General features: G+C 45.0%; 1 protein-coding gene across 1 annotated transcript in view; it reads left to right on the forward strand.

The window, feature by feature from the left end:
* The first annotated feature begins 330 nt into the window (after positions 1-330).
* The window catches only part of CAPN13 (calpain 13), a 77,198-nt gene continuing 64,190 nt past the window's right edge, over positions 331-13,338 (forward strand). Inside the window, exon 1 of the mRNA XM_065401481.1 lies at positions 331-567. Coding sequence (XP_065257553.1) covers positions 331-567 — 237 coding nt within the window. The remainder of the gene's footprint in view (positions 568-13,338) is intronic.

Raw genomic sequence — 13,338 nt, forward strand, 5'->3', positions numbered from 1 at the left:
TCCAGCCCCCCACAACCCACCCACACACATACCCCATGTTCTTTTAGATTCTCTATATAGTAGTTCAGTGTTTCCCAGACAGTTTGCTCTGCCTGTCTGCCAGGAAGACTTAGAATTGAATCTGAAGCAATGGCAGAGCTGGTTTAAGATAAACCAGGTGGGATTTTCTCTTTCCCCAGGCGTTTCCAGCTAGGAAGGATTTTGTCACAACTACCTCCGTCAGCCTTGTGAGTAGCTGCTCCAGAATCCGCTCTGGGCACTCCCTGTGTGCTTGGAGGGCAGTTAACAATAGCTGACACTCTTTCTCCTTCACAGGATAGAGACATGATGATGCCTGCCCCTGGCCCGTATCAGAAGCTAGAGCGAGGCTGGCAAACCAAGGGGAGGACTGGAAGCCTTCAGAGCCCCCAGAAATTTAACAATCAGGACTTCACCCACTTGAGAGACTACTGCCTGAGCCGAGGCCTGCTGTTTGAAGATGACACCTTCCCAGCACATGTCAGTTCCATTGGTCCCAATCTGCTCTCAGAAGACAAGCTGAGCCGCCTACAGTGGAAAAGACCAATGGTGAGTTCCTCCGGATGGCTTTCAATAGCAAAGCCGATTTCCTGAGTGTAAAATACAACAGCTTTGATTTGTCTCGTGGCTGTTAGCTACATCCCTGCGTGGAGGGTTGTGCCCAGCTGTGCTGACCCGAGGGAAGCACTGGGAAGCATTGCGTCTTATGGACAGACCAAGGCTCCCAGGCCTGTGGGGAAGGGTGCCTGGTGTTACATCTCCATTAGAGGGTGAGGGGGTGAAACGTGTGTGCTTCTCCACTGGCCAGCGCACGGGGGCAATGAGCAGGAGAGCACAGGGACTGAGATCACAGCCAGCCCTTGTGAAAGGGCACTAAGGGAGGGTGTTCCTGGCATGTCCCCCCCCACACACATACACCTGTGCAGGGATCAGCCAGAATCTTGCCCTTAGTTTGAACCACTTCATTACAAGTATTTGTCCCAAAGCCCCATGGGATGGTGCCCTGCCGTCCTTTCAATTTATCCCACAACCTCTTCTCTGCCCTGAAAACCTCCCCGCCTGCTTTTAAATTAGTAGACGTCAATAGAAATCACTTAAGCTGAAGTTTTTCATTTATTTAGGGTTGTTTTAAGTATATCGGATCAGGTCCTCAGCTGATGCAAATTGATGTGGCGCCACTGACTTCAGCTGAGCGACCCTTGATTACATCAGCTGAGATCTGGCTCACTTTTAAGGCACATATTCAGATCATTGGTCAGCTTGCTCCATCATTTCCCTAAAACCTTGAGGGAAAGCTTTGCAATCAGTCCTAGTTCTGCAAAGCCATGGGGCCAAATTCTGGGTACAACTCCACTGAAGTCATAGGGCCAGATGTAGGGAATGGTGTAAATTAGACCCTTCCCTTTCTCTTTAACCTAGATATCTATGCACTCAGACTCTCTTCAAGCCTACTTCCACTTCTCCTACAGATGGGTAAGGAAGTCACCGGTGTTGTAAAGGGGTCTGAAACTGACAACATTTTAGGATTTGGCCCCTAGAATCACAGACTGTAGAAACGGAAACAGCCTGTTATCCACTCCCATCCCCATGCCAATTGCAGGATTGCCCCTACTTTCTAGTGCTTTGTCCAGCCTACTTTTTAAAAAAGTCCCAAGCAATGGGACTTTACCACTTTCCCAGGCAGGACTATTGTACACATCTTTCAGTCACCCAGTAGAGCTGCACCTTCTTGCAGCAAATGTGCCCCATGACTGTATTTTCTCAACCACTTTCCTTAGCTCCCCCAACATTTAAAGTCTGGTTAGAAATCTGACTGCAAAGAAAAATAGCACCTTGGTCCTATTCTTCTCTCCTCATTCTGTATCTTCTGAGTCACATAATATCTGGTTATTTAAGTGACAGATCATTTTTACTGCTGTCAGTGTTCCAGATCCAATATAGCAGCTGAGGAGCAAGCTGCCTTCTATTTTACCCTGTGCATCATCAAGAGAATTGCCAATTACATTCAGAGTCTGGGATCTTTGTATCTGGTGCTAATGTGCAAAGCAGAAAGAAAACAGCTTGATTTTCAGACACCAGGCAGTGGTGACAGTTAGAGACAACTTGTTTTGACTTGTAAAGTGAGCCAATTTGATATGGGAGTCCTTGAGGGGGAATAGATTAGGAGCACCACGATGTCATTTTTATTGTCGCTTTTCTTGATTATGTAGTAGCTGCACTTGAACAGTAGCTGTGAAGATTAAGGGCCATGTTTTCAGACCCAGCCTCTGGTTTTGTGCCCACAGAAAGGTGTGTGCTGTTATTTGCACCTTCAAAACTGTGTGTTCACATGTTCTACATGTGCAATTTCAAGCATTGTTGTTCTAAATAGGGGTGATTAACACTGAATTAGGCAGGGATCCTGTGGAAAAAATATGTGATTATCTCATTACAGACTCTCTCATAATTACAGCTGGACAAAAAAAATTGGCCGAATATTTTATTCACCAAAAACGTAGTTTCAGATGAACCAAAATTATGAACCAATTCATGTTGAATTCGGCAAATAGTTTTGGCAGAACAAATAAATACAAAATTTTTAAAAGTTGGAATATTTCATTTTAATTTTTTTAAATGAAACATTTTGTTTTTTCATTTTCAGACAATGTTTCATTTTGAAATTTGCCTAAATTTAATTGATCCCTCCCACAAAATCATTTTGGGTCAAACAAAGCATTTTGGCCAACTCCAAAATAATGTTGGGAGAGGGTTCATTTTGCCAAAAAAAAGTTATTTCAGGTTAATCCAAAACAGTTTTTGTTTTGGTTCAGGCAACAAAATGAATGTTTACTTATTTGCACAGCTCTAAGCGTAATACATATGCACAAAGAGGCTAAATCAAGATTGCACAGGCAACTTTAATTCTGGCATTTTCTGATTTCTGAGTGCTTGACTTTGCAATCTTAAAAACATTCTTTTAATGTAGGGTGGGTGAGTGAGTGTGTGATCATTATACTGCAGTAGTGCCAGGATGCTGCAACAGAGATCAAGATCCCACTGTGCTAGGCACTGCACAAACACCTCACTAAAGTCCATCCTTGCCCAGAAGAATATGCAATCTGAATAGAGAAGCCAGACAAAGGGCGGGTAGAGAAACTGAAGCACAGAGAAGTGAAGTGACTTGCCCAAGGGCACACAGCAAGTCAGTTGCAGAGCCAGAAAAGAACCCATGTATCCTGACTCTCAGGCAGAGCTTCTATTCACTGAAGAATGCTGCCTCTCTATTAGTATGTATCACTTGTATTGTAGCCAGCCCTAGAGGCCACATTCAGAATCAGGGCCCTCCTGTGCTAGGCATTGTGCAAACACATTTAAAGGCAATCCTTGCACCGAAAGAGCAATCTAATAGTCAGTTTAACTCAGGTTGAGTAGCACATTGTCCCACTGTTCACGAAGGAAGGCGCCATGCAGCATGAATTAGGGCATTGGAGTTTGGCCCTACCGTGAGATAGGACCAGCAAGTGGGTGTGCCAGGCAGCTGGAAGGGCTGTCTGGATGACTCAGGGTGGCAGCGAGAGACGTATGTGGTTATCAATACTAGCTCTGTGATGATTAGTAGGTTTCAGGTAAAAAGAATCATTTAAAATGGGTGACTCGGGTTTTCTCTGGTCACACCATCCCAGCCTCCAGATGGTGCTTGAGGCCCTTTGGGAACAAAGATTCCTATGGGCCTTCTCTCGTGTAACCTGCCTCCCTGTGCCAGAGGACCCCTGAAAGGGGGAGGTAGGGTCAAAGTGGGAACGGGTCACTCCTTGGCATGTAGCACAGAGAGAGCCCCCAGGCCGTAGGCTGACCCGGAGAAAGGCTGCAGAAGGAGAACGGGGGCAGAGGTGCTGCATTGTGCACATTGCCACACACCCAGGTCTCACTGATCCCTGGCTAACTGCTGCTACTATGCTGAGCACTGTGTAGGATGGGCCCAGCCCTGCTGCCTGAACAATGTAGCCTGTTAGTTTATGTTATTGATGATTTATTTCGCTCGTTGTGCATACAGGGCTTACCCACAGCGTTAGCTTTCCCACCCTCTTCCTAAATAAAGTGCCACCTTCGTTAAGAAACAATCTGCCCATTGCTTTTTTTTTTTTTTTTTAATCAGAGTTCTGCACCGGGCACAGACATAATTTATTTCCTGGAATTTGCAGGTGGAGGCCTGAGCGGCTAGCTACATTCACACCCAGAGACCACGTCTACCACGGCCACAGTTCTAGTGCCTGTAAAATCAGATGGGTGCTACAAATAATGAAGCCGGCAATATTAATGTTCACAATCCCTATGACCACCTAGCAGCGTGCCCGTAGCTTTTGGGGGGCATTTATCCAGGCACAAAATCAAAGACTGGTTTGAAGCCACCTTAAAAATGTGGCCCTAATACTGCTGCACGATAACCTGAAGAAATAAAATACCCCCCACTTCCTCCCCTCCCCCACCATTCACAAAAGAAGAATTCAGGAATTCGGAGTCTAATTTGAGATGCCCCAAGCTCCTGGGAAATATGGGAAACACACAGTGGCAAGGACTGCAGCTGTTGTGTGCTACCTGTCCTTCAGTCAGTCTACAGGGCTGTCTTCTGGTGTGAGCAGAGGCTGCTGGGCTGTTCCAAGCTTGGATATTTTTTTGGAGGGTCACAAGGGTGTGGAGCCTTAAGATCCCACTCAGTATTTCCGTTTGCCTGAAAAAGCAGCTTGATGATGTGGAAACAGCATTTCCACCCTGTGATTGTTTCACGCAAGAGGCATCTTTGCCTATTCAAGCTGATTGAATCAGACTGAGACTTCAGACTCAATTGATCTCTGGACGGGGGAAGCCACATGATGGACTAGTCTACGCTCAAAAATTTTGCCAGAACAGCTATACTGGCAAAACTCTCCGAGCATAGATGCGGTTATACCGGTACGAGTGTTTTGCGGGTATAGCTTATTCCTCTAGCCTTGGCTGCTTGTCCATAAAGAAAAATGGGGTACAGCCAAAAAGATCACATAGGAGACCCTAGATTTGGAGCAAAACAAAAGTGAAGAGTTGATGTATTAAATGCCTTTGTATTAGTGGGTTGCATATCTCACTGACCTCTCTGCTTACTAAGTAGGAGTGTAATCTATGTAGTGAAGTCCCACAGCTAACACAAGTAAAGGATTTAAGACCTCTTCTAAGCGCTGAATCTATGTTCTGACATGAGCTCACACATATGGCTGATGTGTTGTCATGAGACTGTGATTAATAACAACACTATATTTACTCTCTCTGTTTGCTGTTTTCATTCTTTTTGAACCTTGAACTGAGCAATCCAAACAGCCAGGTAAATATCTATGTGGAGGAGGGGGAGTCCTATTTTGTTTCTTGCATATCCTGTGGTTATTTGGCAGTAATTCTTTCTACAACACACCCTCTCTCTGGTACTTACATAATATCTGAGCACCTCCCAGTCTTTGTCCTCTGAGCTAGGGAAGTACTATTATTCCCCTCTTGCCACTCTTTCTTGGGGAACTGACACTCTCGGTCTGAATATTAAGTGACTTGTCTGAGCTTACACAGAGCCTGCAACAGAGCAGGGTCTCCCAAGTCCCAGGCTAGCACGTGAACTACCAAACAATTCTTCCCCGGCTAAGTGGCTGCTCTCTAGGCTTATTCCAAGATAGCGATGAGTAGTAGTAATGTATTATATATTGCAACTTTGGTGTGCATGGCACTCTATAAACAGTGATAGACAAGGACCCTGCCCCATGGGTTTTACGATCTCAGCCATTTACAGTGGTCTAAATCCAGAGTAACTCCGTTAAAGGCAATGATCTTACTCTGGATTAACATCCTTGTAGCTAAGAGCAGAATTTGGCCTTCCATCAATAGGCTCCTTTACAGCGACTCCAGAGGTTCATAGAATCATAGAAGATTAGGGTAGGAAGAGACTTCAGGAGGTCATCTAGTCCAACCCCCTGCTCAAAGCCGGACCAACCCCAGCTAAATCATCCCAGTCAGGGCTTTGTCAAGCTGGGCCTTAAAAACCTCTAAGGAAGGAGATTCCACCACCTCCCTAGGTAACCCATTCCAGTGCTTCACCACCCTCCTAGTGAAATAGTTTTTCCTAATATCCAATCTCCACTGCAACTTGAGAACATTGCTCCTTGTTCTGTCATCTGCCACCACTGAAAACAGTCTAACTCCATCCTCTTTCTAACCCCCCTTTGGGTAATTGAAGGCTGCTACCAAATCCCCCCTCACTCTTCTCTTCTGCAGACTAAATAACCCCAGTTCCCTGAGCCTCTCCTCATAAGTCATGTGCGCCAGCCCCCTACTCATTTTCATTGCCCTCCACTGGACTCTCTCCAATTTGTCCACATCCTTCCTGTAATGGGGGGCCCAAAACTGGACGCGATTCTCCAGATGTGGACTCACCAGTGCTTAATAGAGGGGAATAATCATTTCCCTCAATCTGCTGACAATGCTCCTACTAATGCAGCCCAATATGCCGTTAGCCTTCTTGGCAACCAGGGCACATTCTTGACTCATATCCAGCTTCTCATCCACTGTAATCCTCAGGTCCCTTTCTGCAGAACTGCCGCTTAGTCAGTCGGTCCCCAGCCTGTACCAGTGCACCGGATTCTTCCGTCCTAAGTGCAGGTTGATGGGAAATTGAGTTGAAAATAGAAGGGAAAGAAGTAACAGTAAACAAAGGAAAGGGCATACTGGTCTTTGGGGAGTCTAAAGTGTTCTGGGGGAGTTGAGGAATGACTCTTTTCACAACTCTTCCACAGCATCCTTTGGATGTATTTGCATAGGAGATAGATCTGTGTTCCTCTCTTTGCATCGCTGGTGATCATTTGCATGGTGTTTGCCTCTTGAGTTATTTTCTTGTTCCCGTCTGGCTTAGCATCATAACAATGTAGCTACAGCCGCACACGAGTAGATGGAAGGAGATACCCAGTTTAGTCTATAAAATCCAGGTAGGAGGAGCTGCTGCTCTGCAGACCCTGAATTTATCTGGACTTTGGGAGGCAATGTAAAACTCCGGTGGAGTGCAAAGATAAGGAGCGGAGGGTGGACACTACTAGTGAAAGTACCACAAGAAGTATCAATGGAGTTACTGCTGATGAGTGGATCCAAACCTCCCTACATCCCTATCTCAACAGTCAACCAACCACTCATCCTCGTCACATACAATCATCATAACTATATTTTAAAATATCTGTGTAGCTTCAGCGTTTCTCATGCTGGTGGACTGTGATGTCTGTGTGGTTTGCTTGGAAATGATTGGTTTCAGAGTAGCAGCCGTATTAGTCTGTATCCGCAAAAAGAACAGGAGTACTTGTGGCACCTTAAAGACTAACAAATTTATTAGAGCATAAGCTTTCGTGGGCTACAGCCCACTTCTTCGGATGCATAGAATGGAACATATATTGAGGAGATATATATACACATACAGAGAGCATGAAAAGGTGGGAGTTGTCTTACCAACTCTGAGAGGCCAATTCAAACTGTCTGTACTGGGCTATCTTGATTATCACTTCAAAAGTTTTTTTTCTCTTACTTAATTGGCCTCTCAGAGTTGGTAAGACAACTCCCACCTGTTCATGCTCTCTGTATGTGTGTGTATATATATCTCCTCAATATATGTTCCATTCTATGCATCCGAAGAAGTGGGCTGTAGCCCACAAAAGCTTATGCTCTAATAAATTTGTTAGTCTTTAAGGTGCCACAAGTACTCCTGTTCTTTTTTTGGAAATGATTGTGTGCCTTGCCACATTTTGCAAAATTCCCCCTTAAGCCATATTGATTAGCAAATTGCAATTGCTTGAGCTCTTTTGTTGTTCTTCTGTAGGGCACGCTGCTCAACATCCCACAACTTACCCTTGTGATATTTATGGCCTGATTGTCAAAGAACCTCAGCACTCAATGTGCACCCGGCATGCTGAGCTCTCCTGGAAAATCTGCTTCCTTAATTTGAGGCTTTATCCTGCCCCAGTCCAGTCAATGAGAGTTTTGCCATTGACTTGGTTGAGAGCTGGATCAAACCCTAAATAGGTACTGAGCCATTTTGAAAGTCTGGGCCTTTAGTCCTCAGTACAATATATCAGCCAAAGACTGCAGCGGTCGCTCCTCATTTCACCCACTGCCAACATGAGCTTTTCTTTGCTGCTACTATTGCCTCCTACTCTTCTTACGCCCCGTTCCAAATGTTTCCAGCATCCACCCTAGGCCAGGACAGTGTTGTGAAAAATGCAACCAGCTTTCCAGTCCCTCTCTCCAAAGCTTTTTGATACTGCCAGTTTCACTTTAGCCCCCAGGCAAGCTCCACTCTGGCTATGCTCAGAATTGCTAACTCTGTCATTACAACCTCACTCTCTGGTTTTGACCTCAGGGGACACAGTTCCGAGCTGAAAGAGGCTGCTATTATTCCAAAGGGAAGCATTTGCTTCCTCTCTGAGGTCCGTTAAGAGCTCCTGCTTTGCTGCTGTTGATAGATTCTCACTAACCTGAGCTTGTAAAGCTAATGCACAAGAAGCCTCTCTACTTCTCTGTTCAGTCTTCCCTTCCTCCTACATGCAGCTTTTCTAAAACACCTATGAGAATAGCACAAAATCCGTACCCCTCCCATCTATGGTACTTATAAGTCCTTTATTGACATAGTGTTTGAGAGCCTCACAATCTTTCATGCATTTATTTTCCTGACTTCCTCTGGGGAGTGCTGATCCCCCACTTTACAGATGGGGTACTTAGGCACAAAGAGACTAAGTGACTTGACCAAGGAGACATGGGAAGTCTGTGGCAGAGCTGAGAATTGAATCCAGGTCTCTGAGTCCCCAGCTAGTGCCCTAACCACTACACCATCCTCCCTCTCCTACACCATGTACTGGTAGGTGTAACACTTTAACTGTGAAGGGAGGTGAGGACATATACTATAACTCAAGCACCCTGGAAGAAGTGATCCCTTCTACTTATGCAATATTCTCAGTTAGATTCCTGGAGAGTATACCAAATTGGAGTTAGAGCTGAATCAGTGTTGGGTGGATTTTATTTTTAGAGTATTTTATTTTGCTTTTGTTTATTTTGTGTCACAATCACTAACCCATCTACAAACATGACTGAGGCATGTAGGTTGAGCTGTTTTCGTACAGTGTCTTTGTTTGGAGAGAATTACTGGTTGCCTCTGAGCGAGAAGCATCTCTAATGAGTCAGCCGAACTCTCACTTGAGAACCAAGTATTCTGATATCTCAGTGGGCTGCACTGAAATCTGCTGCTAAGTCCAATGAGTCAGTTTCAGAGTGAATCTCCATAATGTGCTCATATCATCTCTAGTCTTCTTGTGGGCTTTCTGGCTCCAATGTTAGTGTAAGCTCTGCTATTGTACTCTCCAACAACACTCAGTCCATTTCATTGGAACCAAAGAAAAGGCATTCCACCAGTTTCATACCCATAGCTATATCTGTTTATTTCACTTGCTTGTATGTGGTGTACAAGCAATGATCTGTAACAAATCCGTAGCTGCCTAGACTCCACAATTAGGATTATGCTGCCACGCCACAGCCCCTCATGGCAAAAATGGGGAAGGGGGAAACAATACAATGTTTAATTTATTAATTTATGGTTATTTTTAATTATGGTTCTTGGTCTCCCAGTAGTGCATTGGGGTCCCATTGTGCTAGGCACTATGCAAACACGTACTCAGAGAGACAGTCCCTTCCATGAATAGCTGACAGTGCAGATAGACAAATAGTGGGAGGGAGATGGAGAGATAAAGAAATGAGATTTGCCCAAGGTCATACAGCAGGCTAATAGCAGAGCTGGGAATAGAGCCCAGATCTTGTGATGCCCAGCCATGCACATGCTCTTGAATGGGAGGAGGGCACCCGCAGTGTTCCACGAGCCTGCAGAGTCTCACTATTAGGGGAGCCTGGGGGATTATTCACAAGAGCTTGAAGCACCAGTACTGGTGCCACGTACCATTGCTTGGGAAGAGCTGCTTTGTACCATCTCCCCGAAGGGGAGCTTTTGATGGGCTCCCGGGTGCTTTCAGTCACCATGAAAATGTTTCAGGAAGCTGACCCGTCTCACCGGAGTTCAACTCACCCAGCCACATGAGTCACGTCAGCTGCTAGTCTCATGTTTGTGCAGAGGGTTGTCAAATCAAGTGGGTGGGAGGGAGCACCCGCCCCAGCTTAAAGAAGAGCTGCTATGTTATTTTTTTTACCCCAGCTGTCAAATATTTTACACCTCTTGTGTCTTGTTGTTTCCTTAGGCGTTTTCATTTGCTTCTGCATTTAGGATTAAACACCATTTCAAAACAGACTGTCTGTTTTGAAATGGTGTTTAATCCCAAATGCAGAGGCAAATGAACATGCCTAAGCAAACAACAAGACACAAGAGGTGTAAAATATTTGACTCAGCCGGCAGATATTATAAGGGTCACTCGTACAGAAGACCCAGAGAGATATTTAAATGAGCATTTTCCTACCATAAATACTAAAATCCCATGGAATTATCTCTTTAATCCCAAAGCATCTTTACAGACCTAGGGAGTGGTACAGCATTGCCATTCATTCCTTTCCCTGGTTTGTCCCTCCAGTAAGCCCAGCCTGGTCATGTCCCTGCATACGATATCCCGCCGTCTAATCAATGGTCAGTCTCATGGTTGGACTGACTTCAGTTGTGTTTGCATTATTTCCCTGGGCGTCCTGTCATCTATTTGTCTTCTGCAGGGCCCCACTATCACAATCTTTTTGATTGTAGCTAATTCTGTACCCTGATTTCACATCCAACTCGCCTTATAACTTCGTCTTAAAATCATTCCCTTTTATACCTTCGGTTGTTCAAAAACACCCTCTCATCTCTACAGCCTCCAGCCGTCTGATGTCTCTTTCATTTAATGCAGCTGGTTCCAAATCATAGAGTAATACTGTTAGTACACTGGGCTTGATCAATTTTAACTTTGGTACCAAATAGAATGCTTTTATCAGTCCATAATTTTGTCAGTTTCTGTGCAGCCCTTGTAGTTAAGGGACATCCTCTTTTAAGCTCATCCTCGATGGACCGTCCCCACTGATCGAGCTTCCTAGGTACACATAAGATTTTACTTTGTTCTACAACTTCACCATTGCTTCATTTCAACACTTTATGGATTGTCCCTTTTCCAAGTTGTAACCACTTTGTCTTCTTAGCATTTACTTTCAATCCAAGTCGATTGCATTTCAATCTTCCAAGGTAGCAAAGAGTATCCTCGTTAATTCAAATGTGGCTGACAGTTGTATGATGTTATCTGCATAAGCTAAGAATCTTAAATCTAGCTTATCCAGTGTCACGCCCTGCAATTTGTCTAACATTCTTAATGTCTAGTTTAAAAACATGATGAAAAGCAATGGTGATTCCATGCCCCCTTGTCTTGCACCAAGTTTTGATTTGGAATTATACAACATTTAAAAAAAAATTAGGCATGCAGGGTTGAATTCAGAGGCTTTTGCTCTTTAATCATCCAGGCAGAACTCTTACTGAATTCAGGGAAGCTTCTGCCTGAGTGAGGCTTGAGTAAAAAACCAACAGTAAGGACTTTGGAATTTGGTCCACAGTAAATAAACCCTGCGTCCGTAGCTCCATTAACAGAAATGATGCAAAACAGCCCAGCCAGATCTAAATTAGGGATGTGTGACTCACAAAAGGCTCAGAGGTTTAGTCTGGAAAAGCATACACAAATCTGGATGCCTAGCCAAAATCGGGATGCCTAGCTAATGAGCTGAGCTTTCTGAGGCCCTCTCTACAGAAAGACACACCCAGGCCCAACTTCCTTTTCCCTTGGACTGATCCCAAGTCCCCCTACCTTCTGATTCCTAGATTGGAAGGCGTAAAGTTCTCCTCCAAAGCACGGGCATCCACTCCCCAACTCAAGGAAACAGCCTGGTTTGTTGGAGCTGCTCAATGCCCAGATGTCATGGTGATGAAGGCATTGAAGAACCTCACAGACTCTAAGGCCAGAAGGGACCATCATGATCATCTAGTCTGACCTTCTGCACATTGCAGGCCACCTAACCTCACCCACCCACTCCTGTAATAGACCCCTGACCACTGCCTGAGTTCCTGGAGTCCTCAAATCATGATTTAAATAGAAAGTCTCCCCCTCTTCCAGTGGAAGGCAGAATGGCTGTGGATGTCAGGCCAGGGAGAACGTAATTCTTCCTCCCCTTGTGAGAGGCAGCATGGTTTAGGGAAGGAAAGCCCGAATCTCTCATTTCTGTCTGCAGGTGGCCGGCAGCATGTGGAGAGCTCCAAGGTCTTTTTCTCACTCTCCAGGTGGCACAGTGGTTTCAGAGAGGTGATTTCTGTCCAGGAGGCTTAGAGGATGACAATAAAAATAACAATACTTAGCGCTTGTATAGTGCTTTCTCTTTGCAAAGCACTATACTAGCACTACATCATTCATCTGGACCAGGGGTCGGCAACCTTTCAGAAGTGGTGTCCCGAGTCTTCATTTATTCACTCTAATTTAAGGTTTTGCGTGCCAGTAATACATTTTAAAGGTTTTAGAAGGTCTCTTTCTATAAGTCTATAATATATAACTAAACTATTGTTGTATGTAAAGTAAATAAGGTTTTTTAAAATGTTTAAGAAGCTTTATTTAAAATTAAATTAAAATGCAGAGCCCCCCGGACTGGTGGCCAGGATCCAGGCAGTGTGAGCGCTGCTGAAAATCAGCTCGCGTGCTGCCTTCGGCACGCGTGCCATAGGTTGCCTACCCCTGATCTGGACTTTACCTCTGAGAAGCATCTGAACTTTTGGATGTCTGTGTGAAGCAAATCTCCAGGGCTTTTGCAGTTCTCCCATCACTGCTTTTAAACAGTCATGAATTTCAAATCACCAGGACGGTGAGGTAGCCTGTTCCTAGAGAAGGGCAGCAAAGGGCTGACAGGATTGTGATGATAAATAGTTGGCTAAGGGAGTGGTGCTATAAGGAGGGCTTTGGGATGTATGGCCACTGGGAGGCTTTCGGGGACAGACAACTGTTCTCACGGGATGGACTTCACCTAAGTAGGGAAGGAAATAGACTTCTGGGAGGGAGGCTGGCTCATCTCATCAAAAGAGCTTTAAACTAGGAATTCGGGGGAGACGGTTGGGAGATGTCCAGTTAATCTCCACGCCAGATTACAACATTGAGAAGGAGGGTGACGAGACAGGAACTGATATAGCCAGGGGGAAGAGATTGGACATAAGGAAGACGGGGGGGATGGATACTAGACTAATAGGTCATACTGGCAGTACGGTGTCTGTACCAAATTGGATAACTAATGTGAGAGAGGCTAAAC

The sequence above is a fragment of the Emys orbicularis genome, chromosome 3, assembly GCF_028017835.1.
Source record: "Emys orbicularis isolate rEmyOrb1 chromosome 3, rEmyOrb1.hap1, whole genome shotgun sequence".
In the NCBI taxonomy this organism is placed as follows: Eukaryota; Metazoa; Chordata; order Testudines; family Emydidae; genus Emys; species Emys orbicularis.